Source organism: Drosophila santomea, chromosome 3L, assembly GCF_016746245.2.
Source record: "Drosophila santomea strain STO CAGO 1482 chromosome 3L, Prin_Dsan_1.1, whole genome shotgun sequence".
NCBI lineage: Eukaryota > Metazoa > Arthropoda > Insecta > Diptera > Drosophilidae > Drosophila > Drosophila santomea.
Window position 1 is genome coordinate 18,253,096 of NC_053018.2, and position 20,107 is coordinate 18,273,202.

Below are 20,107 nucleotides of genomic sequence, written 5' to 3' on the forward strand. Positions count from 1 at the left end.
CTATTTGTTTTTAACTCCATATATTTATGATCAGCGATTTACCAGGATTTTGAAACTTAACGAATACTGGAACAGCCCTACTTTTGTAGTATTTTTTTTTTTAATTTTCTGCCGGTATTTCAGCACGACGCGCAAAACCTAAATGATTTTCGCAGCTACCGCTCCATGGTCACACTCCGTTTTCAATATACAGCGAAAAAAGTCGTGCGTGCGGGCGAACGCAACAAAATAATTAAACACTCCTCGAAATAACACAACTAAACTAGTGCTAAACTAACCGAAAGTGACGCCTAGCGCCGCGTTTTCAACAAACCCAAACGAAATGCGATAGTCGGGCGTTTAATTCAGCAAGCGAGGGGCAAGCAAGCAAAGGCAAAGCAAAGCTCCGAGGCGTTGGCCAAAAAGAAGAAAAGCGCAAAAGAAACGGAGAAACGCAGAAACGCAGTGGAAAAGAGAGACGCGAAAGAAGAGAAGAAAAAATGCATACAGCAGGAGTGGTGGCGATTTTTTAATCAAAGCTGGCTTTTCAAAGCTGCTCTTTTTCGGCTGGAACTGAGAACTGGGGCTGCGACGCGAAAATAGGAGTCGAGAATAGTAAAAATCTAAAAGAAAATTTCCGTGTGTTGGGCAGGCGAACAATTTAGCATTCCAGTCAAGTGAACATGTTTGTGGCCAGCATAAAACCATAAAATCTGCCGAGCACATTTTCCTCTGCTCGCTGAAAAACTCGCCAGCACATACATACGCGCACACACACGCACGCACGCAAACATACACAGGCAGGAAAATCGCGTGAAAAACCATGTCCAGCTGGGCAGAACGCGTCCATAGGCGCGCCGCGGATTTGGGCAACGTGGTGACCTCCTGCGGCCACCCCGCCACCGCCCCCGCCTACCCGTACCGCCTCGAAAAGGTCAAATTCGGTGTGCCGCTGGAGGAGGTGTGCAAGCACAACAACAACATTCCCGGGCCCCTGCTCGTCCTGATCCTCAAGCTGAACAAGGAGTCACCTAACCGCCGCGATGTATTCCGCGCCCCCGGACACCAGGGCGCCATGAAGAAGCTGATACACTTCCTGCAGGCTGGTCGGCTCGTCAACGTGGACAACTATTCGGTGTTCACCATCGCCAGTGTGCTCAAGAAGTTCCTGCGCAAGATCCCCAATGGAATATTCGGGCGCAGCGGGGAGATGGAGCTGTTCGCCATCAACGATCTGCAAAACGAAGCCGAGCAAACGGAGCGACTGCACAGGTGAGTGGCAAGAAGGTGGGGCCTTCCGCTGGGGCCACCCAAAACAATGGGGGTCGCGAGGATAGCATCAACTGCTAGAAATGAATATTCTGTTAGTGAACTACTGTTAGATGATTCGCAAAAAAGCGTTTTCTTCATAGTTATTGGTGACATCTGTATGTCTATAAAACTGTAGCTTTAGGCAGCAAAATTGGCTTTAAGGAAATGGAAATGGATTTGGGTAAAATATAGGGTAATATTTACTATGAATAAAGCAAATCTGAAATGAGAGTTACGTTGATTCAGCATATGGAATTCCATTGATAAGAAATATCGAAAACAAGCAATTGTTTGAATTTTTTAATTCAGTAAATAGCAATTCGACTAAAGAATGATTCAGTCACTCTGGAATCCATTGATAAACATCGTGCTAGTTTAGCAATGTAAATAATATTGTTGTGTTTTTATTCGAATCATTCAAAAAACTTATACACTTTGTTGAGAATCAATCTGTAATGTTTAAACAATTTGTAACAGTTGTTAGGTTAGTAATCTTAGCACTGACAACGTCATTTGTATATTTTGGATTAGTTCAATGCAAAGACATAAGAAAGAAATTTCGTTTAACTAAATTAATGCATGTATCCGTCACTTCCAGGAATCTACGATAAGTAAATTTCATGGGAGTCACCATAAATTTGGCAACGTCTTGGAAATGTATAAACTTAGACATTTTATTAATGTTTCTGTGGAAACTGGCCATAAATTCTAAGTGGGCATTTTAATATATTTTCACCAAACATAAACGTTCGACAATACAATTAATTAATAGTAGCCAAAGTATACAATTCCTTATTCAGAATGTTATTACCAATTACTTGAGGCATTAGTATACAGATCGTGTGCCGGATTACAAGAGTTTATTTACATGTTGCTTTCCTTAAAGGTGTACTTTTATTTTTAGAAGTTTGTAACGCAGTTTATAGTAAATCCTTTATAGTAAATCAATTTGATTTAGACCGCTGGTAATTGTGGATTGTATTGGTATTAGTTTCTTGGGCCAACTGCTTTTTAACGACTAGCTTTGTGGCCGCTGCTGTGATGTGCGCACACATAGACGTTGGCTTTTTGTTGTAGTGTAACTAGCTTGCGGTAAACTTGCTGAACCGGATCTTAGATGTACATATATAGATATAGATGTAGATTCGGTTGTTGCAGCCCCAAGAATCTTCGGGGGGAGTTAATTCACTGGAAAGCCAGTCAGCTAGCCTCTTGTTGTTTTCGCTGCCTCCACTCTTGTTGTTGTTGTTAAATCGGTGTTGTTCTCGTTGTTGTGTTTGTTGTTTCTCGGCACTTGTTGACACATTTGTGTGGATTTTCACCAATTTTCACTTGAGCGTTAAGCGTTCGCTTAACCCTTAGATGTGCCAGGCAATTTACATAATTTGTGCGGCAGCAGAAAAAACAAGCAGTGGATGTTTGGCTTTATAGTAAACAGTATTACTTGCAAATATTGAACCAACATATGGTGTTTAAATATGTGGCTTCTTCTTGAGATAACTTATACGTTAATATAATCAATTCAAACAGAAGTTTTTTTTGTTACTTATGAATTTATCTTGAACCCTTAGACAATTATTTCTAGCTGTTTATAAAAATGAATAAAATTTCGATTTATAGTGTAAAATATTCGGAAGACAGATGTTCTACAAAAGTAACTCGAGTAAATCAATTCTTTAAATTCCTAAAAAAGTATATGTATAATTAATTCGCTTTCCGATTTTCGCTGATTCACTGTGCAGCCTTGTTTGGACTTTAAAAAACTCTGGAATGGAAATGTAAACAGAAGCCGCTGAAAGGGTTAAGCTTGGATTTCTTGACTCGCTTTTGGTTAACTCTCTGCTGTTGTTTGCCCATTTGCCCACTTGGTCGTTTGTTGTTTTTCCTTTTGTTGCAATCGATTTCTAACCATCTGAATTAGAGCATAAAGCGTGGGCCAACACATCACAAAGAAACCAGCCCACGAACGCGGGCTCAATTAAAAGTAAACGAAATACTTAGCCACTGCAATTTCTTCTCGGTTTTCAACTTGGTTTATTCGCAAAGTGAGAGGCCTGCCTGTAATTAAGAAATCGAACATTTATAGCCGATCGATTGCAATTGACGGGCCAAAATGATTTGTCTGTTTGGGCTTCCTCTGGCGTTTGCCTAATTTGCCAAACACTCAGTATCTGATTGAGATGGATATGGGAATGGGATTCGGTGGCTGGTGGATGGGAGATGCTTCTGCGTCAGCAGATCCATTGGTTACATTAAATGCCGAGCACTAAACACTGAACATTGAACACTGAACACTGAACACTGAAACGCCGATCGCTAAACGCCAAATGTGCGTGTAAACAAATAACGTCAGCAATATAACATAAATTTAAAACTTCTACATGCGTAGAAATCGACCGCCAAATTATTTCATTTCGCGGGAAGCGCTTTTCGGGTGGAAAAAGCGAAAGGATTGGAAAACGTAAATTTTCAGTTTGGCAACCTGTGTGTTTCTCTACAGCAGGGGCTGTGATAATAGCAGCGGGCTCAAGCAAATAAACTCAATAGTCGCGTTTGGTTTTAAGCAACAATTGGGGACATTCAGTTAATCTACATTTATATTAATATTTTTATTAAATTTTACATATATTTTAAATTAGAATACTGCTATTAAATCTTGATATCATATGTTAAGCTAATTGGTTACATGGAAATTTACGTGAATTAACATTTTATAAAAGTACAAAAATTAATTAGCATCATAGTTAATATTCAGACCCAACATTCCTAAATATTGTTCATGTTACTATTTTCTTGACCTCCGCTGTGCGTGTGTGTAAACTTTTCAAACCTGTACAATTATATACACATTTATTGTAATTGTTGTTGCTGCTGCTGCGTTGGCTACTTTTGTTTATTTACTTTTTGGGGAAGGCGCAACAGCAGCAGCAACAAGAACAACAAGAGCAGCAACAGCCATTACAACAACAGCTACAACAAAAACATTGGGCAATCACAATCGAATCAAACCAAACAAAATGCGCGAAAATAGCGCCTCTGCCGAAAGAAACAACAACAGCAACGCCTTTAAAAATAGACGCGTTGGAAACTTTGTATCAATTAAAAGTAAACGCAAAATTAGGAAGAGAGTGTGGAGGAGACGAGAGGGAGAGAGGCAGATAGTGTTTAATTCCATCAGTTGGCACATCGTTTTTGTTTGTGTACTTTCCAGCTGATGGCCTTTTTGCTGTTGTTGTTGCTGCTACTTCTGCTGCTGCTGCCGCTGTTATTGCAGCGGATCGACGTCATTGTTGCACGTTTTTGCAATAGTCCAAAAATATCCACAATCATACCTACATAAATACAAACATACGTTTGTGCAAATGAATTGTGTATTGTTTTTCTTGCCGTTTTGTTTTGTGTAAATTACAAACACAGCGGATGGGCGAAAAGAAAAAACCAAGAAAGCAGCTGCTGAAAGAGAGTGGGGCTAGTGCTTTCTCTGTCGCGCTTACACGCTTCTCTCGATTTGGCTCTCTCTGCCGTGAGTCCTGTTATTCGCAACTTGTTGCCTGGCTGAAAAAGAGCTTTCGCAAGCTTTTTCCAACGCCTGTTGCTCTTCCGTTTAACTTCTATCTGTACAGTTCTCAAACTGAAACTCCTCGATTTTCAAGCTCGACTGAGATACAATTTGAGCTTTATACAGACTTTACTTAAAGTAACATTTAAGGATATATTAACATTGTTTCTTACTTACAGTTAACCACAAATATTGATTTAAACTTTTGTAGATTTTGAAAAATCCTCCACCTCTTGTTAGAAATGAGAAATCTATTGTAATGGCTATTTGCTTTCAACATCCACCGCAATATTGGGCTGTCTGTACAAGGAAAGGAGTGAAGTGGATGTTTTAAAAATACCAAATAAAAACATATGTGGTGTTACAAGCATAGTTAATCTTTCCCCCTTTTCATTACAAATTAAACACGAGTAGCTAGAAATGTCAGTGCCTTGATATCATATTATCAAAGATAGCAGTGTTTAAATAAAGAATGCCTAATACGATCTTGAGGGTTAAGAAGCAGATTATATTATTTGTACCTCAGGAAATATTGGTTCCGAGGCTTTGGAATATATTATTTTAGTGTTTTTTTATAAAACATTCACAATCGTTCAGAATTCGATCCTAAATTCCATTTTCCGCTCGATTGGCTGCCTTTTTCTCTACTGCTATTTCTCTATTTGTTTCCATCTTTATATTCCTTATCCTTCTGATTCTTCTGCTTCTTAGTCTTTGGCCATACATAGTTAATAGGCTATTTACACAATTGCCTGCTGGACAATTGCTGATGGCCCAGGGAAAACTGTCTGCTGCGAATACTGATAAGTGCAGAAATGAGAGAGAAGGAGCTGAGGAATAAATGAAAATTTCTACCCGCTTTTGTTGGACTAGACAAACAAATGGCAAAAACTGCAGTGCAAAAACGACAAAGCCGCATTGTCCCAAATGGCATTACCAACAATACCAACAACAACAGCAAAAACAACAACGTTCTTGTCTATAAGTCGATAAGCCGTCGCCGTCATCCGACGTCTGGAAGGGCCCCTCCCCTTCCTCTCTTCCCTTCCATCGCCAACTTCCAGACGCCCGAGGTTTTGCTTCCTGATTATTATTATATATGGTTATTCACAAGCGTGCATTGTTTTCTCTCTTTTTATATCGGTTTTTCGGTCGGGGTTGCTTGAAACAAAAGTTCTACGGATGCAAAACTAATTCTTTACGTATTGGGATTTCTGTAAAATGCCACCAAATTGTATTCCCAAAAACAAAATGGTAAATCAACCTTTTACCTGGTGTATCCTTGGATATGATATGATGGATTTTTGGGTAGATTGTCATGTATTAAAAAAATCTATGTAGGCAGTTAAGATAGTTAAGAATTTAAATTTATTTTATATATATTGTGAAAATAGTGGGTGTATTGATTTTTTATAAATATATTTTACACTTCGACTCATTATAACTAAACCATAAAGTTTATTGCACCCAAATCCTAATAATATAATATAATTTTATTTTCGTATCTACTATTTGTTGTAGATTTTGAGGTAGAACAGCAAATACCTTCATGGATTTGCTAATTCTGTCTTTGTCTTATCGACTGCCTCCTCAGGAGTATCCATTCGACTTTGACTTTGCATAAATAAAAACTCGAAACTGCCGCCGACGTGTATAAACAACAATGGCAAACAAAACCAATAAATGTTAAATGAAACGAGCGCAAAAAAATGTACTTATAAACAGGCGAAAAGCGTGGAAATTTACGTCAGTGAACCGCTCGCTCGGTCGGTATTTCTTTTCTTCAAGGGTTCTCTTGGGTTCGCACTTTTCCCTCAGTGCTCAGTGAATCGCCCTGAACGCTGAACGCCGAACAACCGAACATTGCAGCCACTAAAACATATGGCGGATATACACTGGTCACCAGGGAATTGGTTTCCTTGGAGGTCAGGGCACTGCTCTTATCCGAAAACACTTTGCCCAGTTTATAAAAACTTTGGATAAGAGCGTATGTTGGCCCGTTGTTTTTGTTCGTTAAATGCTTATCTTGGTTTTTCAACAATTGGCAGTATTGACAAAATTCGTAGAGAAAAAAGGGGTGCATTGGTTAGGATGAGCAGTAGGTAGGTAGTTCTAATCCCAAAAACGAGAAAGTTCTATAGAAGGCCGAGTTATAAAAGATGCAGATGTCTTACCTGCAGACAAAATGAAATCTTGGTTTGGTTTTTTCCGCTCCTAAACACATGCCAACGTTCATAACGATCTATGACCTATTTTTATATCGGTCGTTGTAAAGTATATATAGTGAAGTACAGTGTATATAGCACAGTTAAGCTTCTATTAAAACGTTGTTCTGGTGAAATTTTTACATCAGAGAAGAAGTGAATTTATTATCTGATGTTCATGATTGATCACCGCGATAGAAACAAACAATGGGATGTCGAGTGTAATCAGGGCATTGTCTTTAGCTTGGTGGGTCATAGTCGTCATCCGTCGCATGTCGTGATGTTTGCACTTAGTATATGTATGTTATAAACTGCTTTTTATCATCGTGCACTTGGTGTGGTTGGTGTTGGAGTATTGCGTTTCCTTGGTTCGTTATTGTGACGTATTGTCTTTTGTATTCTGCCGACCAACAGCCATAAAAAAGTTGCTGCCGATGCGGTTATGTTTTCGCATCTGTTGAGTGAACAAGAAGCCACTTCATTCAACTGAATGTGTACTAAAGATATTTAAAAAAGCATTCGAATATCATTTTGTTAGTTGAACAGACATTTTAAAATATGGGAAGTCATATATCCAAATGAAAATGCTTAACATGACGCGATATTAACTGATAAATTATATTAACGATCAGTTAAGATCAGTATGAGCATATTTTTTCCGTGTACTCGACTCTCCGGTCGCGACTTGGGAGTGGAAGTGAACAGAAGATGCAGATTGAGCTTGTCGCAATGAATATTGATGCTGATGCAAAAAGACAGAAAAAATACAGAAAAAACAGAGAAGGGAGCTTCAAGATATGAGCGATACGGACAGCATAATTATAAAACTGACCGATCCGGCCTGCTTAGTAGGCAAAAAATGTTGTCGATGCGATAAGCGATCCAGAGATACACACACATTTTCTATACTTGTAGTTCCTTTGGATACTGTATGCTCTTTGTTCGCCCTAGTGATGCGTAATGCCCTTACCAGACTAACATAAACTCATTCGTTTATGACCTAATGTAAATGAATCATTAGCGAAGGCGACCACATCAATTGATCCACATATTGTTATTTTTATAGACCTCTTCAGACGATTACATTGCAGATAAAAACTGACCAACATTCATGTACGAAAATGGGATTTCACTTGGTAGCGCGGAAACACGCATGTTTTTATATTTTATAGTTTATGTCGGGAATAAATATTTAATAGCTTAAACTTCCGTTTTAAATTGGCTTTGACTCGAAGAAGTTTGTGTTTACACTTTCCCAATTTGAAAATATTGACACCTCATTTAGCAACTGTTTACGTCTTGCTTTCTATTTGCAATTAAAGATTATATTTATTTTATTATAGCATATACATAGGTAATTCCTAATTGCATTAGTTACTTTGTGAGCTCCTTGATATACATTCATTGTATTATTTTATATGTATTATTTATTATCTATGCCCAGCTTATAAAAACGTTCTCGTAAATCAAATTTTCAGACTTCCCTATAAATTCCCCAGAAAAGACTGAATAATTCCGCATTTGCAAGCTATCATTCAGTTGAATTCCATAAAGTATATTATGCACTTGTTCATTAATGTAAACCATTGAAGTACATATGTATGTACATATATAGGGAAACTCAATTATCTTGTGTGTGATATTTCACTTATCACATACACAGACCTCGACAGTCGGCATAATTCACTCACTTGACTTACTCACTCGGAGCAACTGAAACCGCGACCGAGATGGAGATTGGAGATCTCCTCTCGAAAGTGTCACAAAAGCGTTGGGTTTGTAATTGGGTTTGGGTTTGTGGGAACATCGGGGAACTGGTTTCTCTGTAGGGCATCGCATCTTCAACTTCCGAGACTTCTCATACGTAACGAACTGAAAACAAATCGCATATATCTGCAGACACATATAATATTGTGATAAAAAACTGTTACAAAAGCAAATCAAATGCGGCAAAATACAAACAAAACGAGAGAAGAGGCGAATAAAAAATTGTCCGACATATTTCATTTTTATGAATGAAAAAAAAAAAAACGAAAAGAAACAGCCAGCGAAGCAGTCAACAGCAGGGTAAATAAACAAAGTTAACAATAAATGAAAATGATTCATCTAAATAAAATGACGAGTTGTCTGATTGTCAATGAACAATACGCAGAAGCTACGCCTGCGAAATGCTAAATATTTCCCAAATCGGAAACTATTTAGCACTGGTTCGTGGAAATAGGTGTATGCTAATGCTTTTGCCGGTTTTTTATTGTCTTTATTTGCTTGGCTCTGTCTGTTGATTATTTGGCCTATTGATTATGTAAATGAGTGGCGTATACAAACGAACTGATACGACGCAAGCGCAACGCGATTATATAATGAAATCCATAGACCCTAATGGTCCGATGATCAATCACGAAGCTGCGAAGGTTCAAAAAAGTAGAAATCAAATGATAAAGTTAACAATAAACCACAATTACTCACACCATTGAGTGGCTTTTTTGGGATCGTAGGGCTCGGAAATACGGCTCTCGGTTCAATGATATTGCTTATCTCTCCAGTATCAACAGACGTAAACACTTGTTCCGCTTTCTGTTGCTGTGGTTTCTGCGGTTGTTGTTTATGCTTTTTTAACAGCATTCCACGTAATTAATGCAATTAATAAACGATTTGTACGCATTCCGCTTTATGGGCGTTAACCGGTTAACCGGCGCCAGAACGAGCAGCAAACTATCTGACTATATACTCGTAGTAATTGATAATCGTCGTTATCGGGCGACTTTTGGCCAAAAGTTCGAGGTGATCATTAGCTGCTGCCCCCTATCATTTTGGCCTCCAAGGAGTTCAGATGCTCGCCTTAAAAAAGCCGAAACATGTGTAGTTTAAATTTGTATCGATAAGATAAGGTTTTCGTGCCAATCTCCTTTTTTAGATTTTGCTATAGCTTTTGGAGCCACCTTTTTTGCCGATTTTATTTACAATGCAATGGTGGTTTACTTACTATATAGTGTTTGTTTGGCTTGGGTTGGGTCTGGTGGCATTGCTTGGGTTGTTCACATCGCCTTATTGACTCGCCTGTAGTTTTCAGCAAACAAATTGGGGGATATCAATGAACTAACGTACCTGGGAACCTGTCTAAAATTCATGTCAATCGAATAATCCATCGTTGTTTTATTGCAATTTAAAGTTCTATACCTCTAAAAAAAACACCCTATATATGTATATATTCTCAATAATTTAAGTAATAATTGATTAAATAACTAAATGAGAGGAAAATATGTTTTGCATTTCTATCTATCGTTTTTAGCACCATTAGGCGTTCCAAGAAACCGCTGGTCATCTCGGTCTCAGTTTTGTCCAGTGAGATATGGACTAATGACTGGTGTGGGTAATTTACAGCATTTAAGGTACCAACCTCTCACTTCGCCACTTTGGATTTCTCCAGTTGTGACAGTTCATGCGGGTTCCATCGTCGTAGAAGTTGTGTTGGCTAATTTCTTCACTTCAATTAACTGAGTCCGGAGACATTTCAATATTTTCCATTTATATTTCGAGAAACCCTATCGCTGCACTCCCTCTTTTCCAACCGAGATATTCATTCTAAATGCAACACTTATCGGCTTAAGCTGTCGTTTCTCTCGTTAGTCCGTTTTCCAGTCTTTCTTCTAGGGGCAATTCACACCACATCTGAAAATGAAAATAGAGCCAGACAGCCATCGCATTATAGTATAGTTCATTGTCAAGCGATTTTAGCCTTAGCCCCCACTTCGCCATCTCCTCCTGAATTTATTGTTGGATCTTGAAGTTTTCACTTTTTAAGCGCCAGCTGGGGAGAGATGTTGTGTTGCGAGTGTTGCTTTTAAAGCATTAATTGATTGAGTTGAGTTTTATATTTCTTTCTTTTTTCTCCATCGTATAGCTGGCCTGCCTGCCTGGCTTGGCTTGTCTCATGTTGGCTTTTGGTGCTGCCTTGGTCTTTTTGGTTTTGGTTTTGGTTTTGGTTAGCTACCTCTATCGAGTTGTGTAATGTGGACGCTTAGGAGGCTGCCAACCAGTTTTTCTTCTTCCCCGGCCAAAGTCACCGGGCTGCAGCTGGGGGCCCGCAGACTTGGCTTAACCATTTGTTTCGAAAAATCATTAGGCACGCCAAAATGAAAGTGTGAACAGGGGAGCTCTGAGCTGAGCTGAACTGAACTGAGTTGCTCTGACTTTCTTTGCCGGCTCCGCTCGGCCATACGATGATTTCGATGGGTAACAAGCGGACAGCAAAAGTAGAGGAGCTCACCTGAGAATGAGTCAGTGCACTTCTGTAATGGTAATATAAACAAATAGCATGAGTAACAATTGCTTTGCCAGCTCAAAAAGATGACAACAATTTATTTCGCTATGATAACAGATCTCAACCAATATTTATGAAATCTACAATCTACAATCTGGCCCACACAAGTACAGAAAACGATCGTCACTCTGTAAGACAATAAAATTACAATGCCAAATGAGAATTAGTGTCAGGCTCATTAAAAACGACCAGAGGAGATGATTGGGCTAACAAATGAAGGCTGATTATTCATCACAAACTCTTAGAATAGCTTGAAAAGCATTGAAGTAACTTTGAAAAAATAAAGAAGCGCAGAAATATAAGAAACTCTTTCTCACTGTGCGCTTTTGATATCTATAAGATAAATGTGCCGACATTCTTCTAAAGAACCTTTCTCTTTTCTCCTTGCAGACTCTTCGCTTCGCTGCCGAAATACACACAGCATCTATTAGTCTTACTGTTCGGCACATTCCGGGTTATCGCGAGCAATGCGGCCCACGCCTCCACCGGAATGACCAGCGAGGCGCTGGGCGTGTCCGTGGCCCCCAGTTTCTTTCAATCCTGCGTCAGCGATGGCAAAACCGCCCGCATGGAGGATGTGCTCAAGTTCAAGGTGAGTCCGCTTAACTCTGCGTTATATCAAAAATTTCTAAAGTCGGTTTTTTGCGCTTCACAGGTCTCCACGAAGATCATGCAGAATATAATTGATAAGTTTGCCACACACGACATCTTTGGGCGCGACAACTACGAGTACTACGCCCGCGTCACAGGACGCATCCTCAAGGTGCAGGACGAGTGGATATGCAGCTTTCAGTATCCGCCACCGCCACGTGGCAAGTTGGCTCAACAAAAATACGCATGTGAGTGGTGCCAGTGGGTTTTATACTTTAATCGAAATATGCTGGGGATATGAGAAGTCCCCTAGAATAGCATTGCAATCAATATATGACTATGATATAAAATAGATGAATAAAAGGGGCTTTATTCATTCAATAGGAATTTATTTTGTTATTTAAACTAAACAATATAAGTTAAAAAACAAATGACGTTTATAAATAGTCACTTAACTCGTACTTTTAAAATAATATTTTTTTGAAATGATATTCGTTCCTTCGCTTATGCTGCCCAAAGATTTACTACACGGCAAATATGTATATGCTTTAACTAGATATTACTTAACTAACTAATTTGTCGCTGAATTATTAAGCTGTTGACTCATTGCATTGAGCGCGTCCCTAATCGATTTATTGATTGGCTAAATAACTTCGAGTTCGGTCTTCTGTCCAAGCAATGAAAATTCCGCACTTATTCTCTTGCTAATAAGTTCTTATCGCTTTTCCACACAGTGCAACATTCTTTGGAGGCGGAGAAGACCTGGCTGCAGTGCCAATGCGAGCGTTGGGGCTTACGTGAGTACCTGAAAAGTGTTTACCTATACGTAGATATAGATAGAATCATACTCTATTGTGCTTTGCTTCTGGAATCTCCACCTCTATTTACTCTACACACTGTCCGATCTAACTTCTGTCTGTGTGTGTGTGTGTGGGGGAAATGCGGTCGAAAGACATGTATCTGATACCTTATTAGCTCATCTTTGGTCATCTGGTGTCCCGGAAAGATAAGCTTTTAGCCCCAACCGCACTGCACCACCCATTCAATAGCTTTGTGCCGCATGCCCAGTAGTTGTTTGCACCCCTCTCATTCTGACGAGTCATCCAATGCATTTGTTAACCCCCTGCCGACCTGATTTAGTGGCCCAGGAGGAGTCCCGCTCGACGCCCGCCCTGCTGACCAGCTCCAGTTCCGCGTTGGAGAACAGTGTCTTGTCGCTGGGAGTTTCCCCCGAGCACTCGTTCATCGAGAGCTGTGCCCGTCTCTCGGTTTCGCTGGAGGGACCCGGCATCTATGCCATGACATCGTCCCCGTTGCCCGCGAAGCGGAATGGCAATGGGAACGGCAACGGCAATGCCACGGACTACGACTATGATGACTATGCCGACGATGATGAGGACAACGATGAGCTGGACGGCGTTCACGACTTTGGTGCCGAGCTGGAGATCAGCAGCATAGCTCCGCCGCAGGGAAGTCGTGGCATCTATCGCCACAAGCAGCGAGCCCAGCAGCCACACCACTACCAACAACAACAACAACAGCAGCAGCAGGTGCCGCTCCAGCACCAGCGGGACTACGATGACGACGACGACGATGATGAGGATGAGATGACGTTTGTGAAGCGCCGCTATCGACAGAATAAAAAGAAGCCGGCGCCGCCGAGCAGCAGCCATCATCAGAGGCGATTGCGCACTGGAACCAAGAGTCTCGATGGCGGAGGAGAAAGGCGCACGGGATCGGGAGCAGCGGGAGGATCAGGAGGAGGAGGAGGTGCTTCAGGCTCAGCAGCTGGCAATCCCACGCCTCCCAAGCTCAAGCAGCGAACGTGCAGCCGCTGCAACCGGGGCATTCGGCACAGCAGCTCCTGCAGCTCCAATTCCGCCGGAGCAACTGGCTCCAACAGCGGAGGAGGAGGCAACGGAGGCTCGGGAGCCGGAAACGGAGGAGGCGCCGAGGGCGGCATGACCATGGAGGAGCTGAGGGCCGTCAACCGATATGCGGAGAGCACCAAGAGCCTCTCGTATCTGCCACAGGTGAGGGACGATTTCTTGCTGGGCTCACGCATTTCCGTTTGAGATCTTGCGACCGTTGTGTAGAACGTACCATCTATTATATAGATCCTAGGTCTAACCCCTTTGCAAATGCTCGAATTTCTTTTAAGTTTTGGTTTCTTTTTTCCAGGAAAAGAAAAAGAATCAAGAACCAAGAATATATTAGTATTTAAGTTTTCTCTTTTTATTTCTTCCGTTTTCTGTTGCGAATTTTTGATTTATTGTAATTGAACCTTTTGTAATACCTTAATTTAATATCTTTTGTTTCTTGTGTTTGAATTTTGTCAATTGGAAATGTTCTCTGCTCTAATCTTTCTATCACTCACTTCTACTTTGACTCTCTCTTAACTCGAATCACACAGCAAATTGCTCAAGTTTGTTTCATTTTGGAAATGTTTGCCTAGTTTTTTCTAATATTTTCATAGTCTAACAAAACAATTTGCGCCTGCCAACGAAACTCAACTACTACTTACACAAAAACAACAATCAACAACACACTAAGACTTAAGAATTTGAAGAATCTAAGCCCTCACACCCTTTACACCCCCAAAGCTGTACAAAAAAGTACAAACAAAAAAAAAGAAATCATTATACTTCACCAAAACTCTGTAAAAAAGGACTAAAACGGAGCAAAAATTGATTGAATACTTTTCATTTTACATTGTATGTTTATATTTTAATTTTATTTTCCCATTTTTATTTTTGTTCAAACTTCTCTTACAAAGAAAAACCAAACAAAGCAAAAAAAAAAAAAAAAAAAAAAAAAAAAAAAAAAAAAAAAAAAAAACGAAAACAACAAAATGTGAAACCATTTCAACAAAAACATTATATAAATACATTTTCTATGCCCAAAGACCTATTTTCACTAAATAAAAAACGAGTGCTATACAAAGTTGCAACAAAATAAAACTAAACACCAAATTGCGTATTTTATAATTAACGAATTGGGATTGACAAATAAGAATGCAATAAGAGAAGTTTATAGCCATTGGATATAAGTTCGTTCTAGAAGTTAATGGAGTTGTAAATACTAAGGATAGAATTAGTGAGTTCAGCAGTTCAAAAGATTCTAAAAACTAGTAATCAGTATTTTCTCTATTAGATTTCTCTATTTAATTGAAAGTATTCATTAGTCAGCTTTATAAGAAACGAATGTTAAGGATCCGAACGAAACTTTTATGGACAAAAGAACTTGGAATAAGTATCGCAGAAGTATACCAGCCTTTCCAAAAACTCTTGACACCATAAATAAAGTAGTTATCTCTAGATGTAGCACACCATGTACACCTAGTTATTATTTGTGTAATTATCATTTGCTGTACAAAGTGAAGGTGGCATATCTGAAATAACTAAAACAATGTATCATAAGCTACCGGTATGATTTCCTTTGATTTTGTTGTAATCGTTACTTTGTACTATATTTTAGACCCCTAAGCTACCCGAAGAATATTGTTAACTGTGCACCATTTTGAGTTTGATTCGTTGTCGCTTGGCTATCTGTCCTATGTATCGTAGACGCCTGCTTTTGTATGTTTTTGCTGCACGTTGCATAATAGTTGGTAGTTAATTCTTAACCACATAACATTTTGTTGTTAAGCTAAACGCGAAAACACGAGAGTACGAAAACATCATCATGCGAATACTACAAAACACGAGCCGAAAAACCCAAAACTGCATTTGTAATTAATCTTATTTTTGTCGGAATTTAAATGTTGTTCCTTCCACCTCAAGATAAGCAATCAAAGCGCTTGTTGGCGGTTTTTTCACTGAATGTTTCTATACCTAATTAAAATGTTCTTGTTTAGAGTATTCGGGGTATTCGTGGTAAAGTTAAGCTGGACTAAGGATTTTCTTTCTTCATCTTTATTTTGCGGTGAATACCCTGTGAATATTCTCTCCATCATTTTGTATAATCTTGCACTTTTTCCACTGCGCTGATTTTGCTGCATTTTATATATCACATAATTATGTTAACCCATTTTCTTTTGTGAACTTTTGTTTATTTCAAAGATTTTAATTTGGCTTTTCAATTTTTTAAATTAAGTGAATCAAGCAAAAGTTACAGCTAGCTAAAACTTAAATTTCAATTGCCAAAAACTCTAATGCGATAATTTTGAATCCCCCCTCGTCTTTCCACCAACAACTACAACCACACGACAACAACATCAACCAACAAACAAATAATTGCCATGTCGAAACGAAACATATCCGAAATGGGAAAATGTGTTAGGTCCATGAACGCCAAACCGCACGGATGCGCACCCGCTCCGAGTGGTTCCTGGGTCCCCGGGACGCGGTGGTCACGTTGCAGTTGCCGGCGGACACGTGCAGCAATTGCTGTTTGGCCGCAGCCGCTGGATATTTGGGTGGCGGCAGCACCAGGGACATGCGACAGGCTCAGACGGAGGGCGAACGGAACCAGGCGGCCTTGCTCTATCACTTTTACCGCAGGCAGCAGCAGCAACAGCAGCAGCAGCAGGAGCAACACTATGACGATATGATGGATACGGATGATAGCTACGGACAGCAGAAGGAGCAGCAGCATCAGCAGCTGGAGCAGCAACAGCAACAATTACATTCCAAGGGTCTTCTACGACCACCGCCCATGCAACATCAGCATCATCAACAGCAGCAGCAGCAGCAGCAGCAACAACGTCGCCTGCTGCTGGACGTCAATTCGGGTAGTTATAACGCTGGACTAACTACGCTCACCACCAACAACACTCATTTCGGCGACGATCTGGCCAACTATCTACACGAACCGCTCAGCAACACATGCTACTACTCCAGTCAATGCTTGAACCGCCTGCCACCTGTTGTCGTTGTGCGCGAGGATCAGCTGGTGGAGGTCACCGATAGCGATGGCGATGGCGACTCCCTGGACGGCGGCGGTGGCTTGCACACCCTGCAGGCCCACGAGTTGCAGCATCACGTGGAGCCCAGGCAGGCGGCAATGTTGCTGCTGCGCCACTCGACGCCGCAGCAGCAGCATCGCAGCAGCGTTGGCTCGTCCTTGTACCAATCCTTTGACGTGACCTCCGCCGATCTGAGCCAGGGCAACAGCCACAACAGGAGCGGCCACAATAATAGCAACAATAACCACAACAACAACTTTGCCACAGTCGTTTTCAATGTTTTGGACTTTTTGTTTTGATAAAAAAAGAAGAAAAAAAGAAAAAACTGAGAACAAATGCGAGCTGAACAATCGGAATGAAATGTCTTGTGTTTTGTAGCTACCAATTGCATCCAATCATGAATTTTGCTTATGTCCAACTAATGCTAAACATACGTACATTTAAGTTTTTTATTTATTTTCGTGTTGTTGAAGGAACTCAAAGTGTTTATCATGTCTACATAAGTATTAAGATGGAATCGAAGCGGAATACGCAACCTAATTTTAATTTCCCTAACCAAGCATGATAGGCCAAGATTTCTGTGTTGCCACCACCAGCCCATCGGAATTTTGCTAAGTGTACCTTTTAATTTGTATTATTTTTGATTTAGCTATCAAATAATTTAGTTATTTATTCGTATTGTGTACTTTGCTCCCGTTATCCATTTATCCATTTATGATTTTGCTTTGTAACAATAAACTTTTTTATTTATTTATACTGTGTATAACCGAAATCGAAATATGTTGAAAGCTTTTTGTGTTGTTTTTTGTGTGTTTTTTAAACTCGATACTCCCGACATGTGATACATGCATAACTACGTGTGTTGTACTTGTTGTTGTTTGATTTTGCCTACTAACCCCGAGTTTTGTGTGTTTTGTCCACATTTCGTACACTAATTGTTAACGTTTTTGTGATTGTGAGTTGTTGTGGTCGAAACGCCCACAGAGACGGTCAGCTCAGCAGCAGCAACAACCACAGCAAACGAGAGTAGTAAGCCATATAACATCAAGAAAGCGCCTCAACCACAAACCAACACCAACATTCACTTGCTCTACTCCCAGACCTCCGAATGAAACAAATGAACTCATCAGCAATATTATTTCTCCTCTTTTTCTTTGTCCCAACCCCATGTCCGAACCCGACTTTAGTTGGCAACATCCGTTTGAGTAACAGCGCCGAGTCCATTCAGTATGCAGCCCGACGACCGGTCGCCAGTCTTGGCCTCAATCCCAGCCTCGGCGGCGCCATCACCACCACCACCACCACCCACAATCCCACCACCAGGCGGCTGCTCATCAATGTGCCGCGCCAGTATCGATCCTCGCTGCGGCGCAACAAGGAGAAGCAGATCGGCGGCAATAGTCAGAGCAACAGTAGCAATAGCCTGGGCAGTGATCAGTTGACCGGAAATCCTGGAGCAGCTGCAGGATCGGCCGGCGGAGTTGCGGTGCTAAACAAACCCCTACTGATGGTGGGCCTTCTGCCGGGAGCCGAGCAGCCGCCCTCGGTGAGGAACTCCATTGCCGAGTGCGGCATCTCGACGCCGGATGCAATGGACGTGGGCATGGAGTGCAGCACCACGCTGAGCTTCAAGCCGCCGCGGCTGTAACAAGGACAACAGCAGCCCATTCGACCGAAGGCTCAGCACACCCAGGAAGCCTCGGCCCATAACTATGTTAAGATCTAACCATTTTTTAATACGTATACATACTTCCAACTCAAACCAACACACACAAGAACGGGAGTGCCAAAGAAATCTATAGAGATATTAATGCAATGCTACTGATCTTACTGACCGCATTTTATCTGGCAGTTAAATCTCTAGAGATTTCGGTGGCCTTCCTAAATAACATCATACATTAGGTTATGGTTAACGATATATGTATTTAATGTGTATAGCAAGAAAAGGCTGATTTTCTTTAGTTAAACAAACAAAACAAACAAAAAACATGAAAAACGAACGAATGAAAACAAACAAACAAACAATTTACAACTGAAACTAACTATATTATGCAACAAATTGCCAAATTTTATTCAGCATTCATTTCGTTGTGTGAATTAGGTTGATTTTACATTGTGTTTTAGCCAAGAATCTCTCAAACTTGAACATTGTCAAGGTAAAAATAAACGAAATTTTCACCTGATCGCAAACCGAAACAACGATACAAAAAGCAGAAGAATTTCGAAACTCTTTAGCATCTGAACAATCCAACCAATCGATTTCGAGGCCGACTCTCTGTCTTTATAGGAACCACTATAAATGTTACTTCTAAGCTATGCAAATTGAAACTAATTAAATGAATGGAGCTCTTTAAAGGCAATCATAGATCCCGAATACAGATATACCAGATATATCACTTTTGATATAGTGAAGTACAAAATCAAAACTAAACAGAAACCAATCGAAAATATCTAATACAAATTCTACATTACTCTTACAAAGATAGAAACCACAAAACTTAGCATTTAATATCTAGATAAGCGTTTTCAAATTAAACTTGTAACTGCGAAAGGAAATCAATATGTAAATCGGATGTTATTTTAATGATGTTATCGTTAATAGTGCTATGTGTACATATATACGTGTATGTCTATGTGTCCAAGATATATCTAATTTGTATATTAACTAAACGATATGCTAAAACAGCCCTTCCTGCGTCGAGCAGAACCGCCAAACAACAGCTAAAACAAATGAGATAATTCCATTTTGTATAGAATCTGATTTAGCGAATCCTCTACGACTAATTACTAATAGAACCAATCCAAGTATAGTCTCCAGAAGGTCCCAAAGGACCCTCTCCAGATTGATTTCCACTGCCCCGCCTCTAGAGTTCTGTTTCCTCTTCATCCCGGACTTGGAGATTTTTCAGCTTTAATTGAAAAATTCTTTGCGAAGTTAGAGAAAGAAGCATTTTCCTCGCTGTGTTTGGCCACATTCGATGTGTTTCTTAAATTAAATTTACATAATTAATCTAAATGTTAGCTAAGTAAATAAAACGAATGGAAAAGAAAGCAACTTATTTTGCCATTTCATACGTAGTATGAAACGCATCTATTAAATTGTAAAAACTAGAATTTAAAGCTCTGAATGTTGCCCAGAACATAGGAATGAGAAATCCAAGAAACACCAATTTGTTGATTAGCAAAACAAAAAATAATTGATTTTATCGACATCATTTTTATTGCTGTATATGTGT

The 20,107-nt window shown here is 40.0% G+C and overlaps 1 protein-coding gene across 6 annotated transcripts; it reads left to right on the forward strand.

Annotated features, from left to right (window-relative positions):
- Window positions 1-165: 165 nt before the first annotated feature.
- LOC120450647 (rho GTPase-activating protein 20) lies at window positions 166-19,703 on the forward strand. Of its 6 annotated transcripts, XM_039633805.2 has the most exons (7): window positions 167-1,251; window positions 11,765-11,966; window positions 12,030-12,213; window positions 12,700-12,762; window positions 13,106-13,998; window positions 16,247-16,697; window positions 18,059-19,703. In XM_039633805.2, exons 1-7 carry the CDS (start codon window positions 803-805, stop codon window positions 18,517-18,519), a joined length of 2,703 nt encoding a protein of 900 aa, XP_039489739.2. In that variant the 5' UTR covers window positions 167-802; the 3' UTR covers window positions 18,520-19,703. The 6 variants fall into 6 exon arrangements, with proteins under 6 accessions (XP_043861849.1, XP_039489739.2, XP_043861852.1 ...); XM_044005914.1 differs by lacking the exon at window positions 18,059-19,703 and having other exon boundaries at window positions 166-1,251; window positions 16,247-17,600; XM_044005916.1 differs by lacking the exon at window positions 16,247-16,697 and having other exon boundaries at window positions 168-1,251; window positions 18,059-18,207.
- Window positions 19,704-20,107: the final 404 nt, after the last annotated feature.

Excerpts from the sequence above, each read along its gene's own strand:
- LOC120450647 (XM_044005914.1), top strand. The coding sequence starts at position 803 with ATGTCCAGCTGGGCAGAACGCGTCCATAGGCGCGCCGCGGATTTGGGC. Across the intron at positions 12,763-13,105 it reads ATGCGAGCGTTGGGGCTTAC|TGGCCCAGGAGGAGTCCCGC; the intron begins GTGAGTACCTGA and ends GACCTGATTTAG. Across the intron at positions 13,999-16,246 it reads GCCTCTCGTATCTGCCACAG|GTCCATGAACGCCAAACCGC; the intron begins GTGAGGGACGAT and ends AAAATGTGTTAG.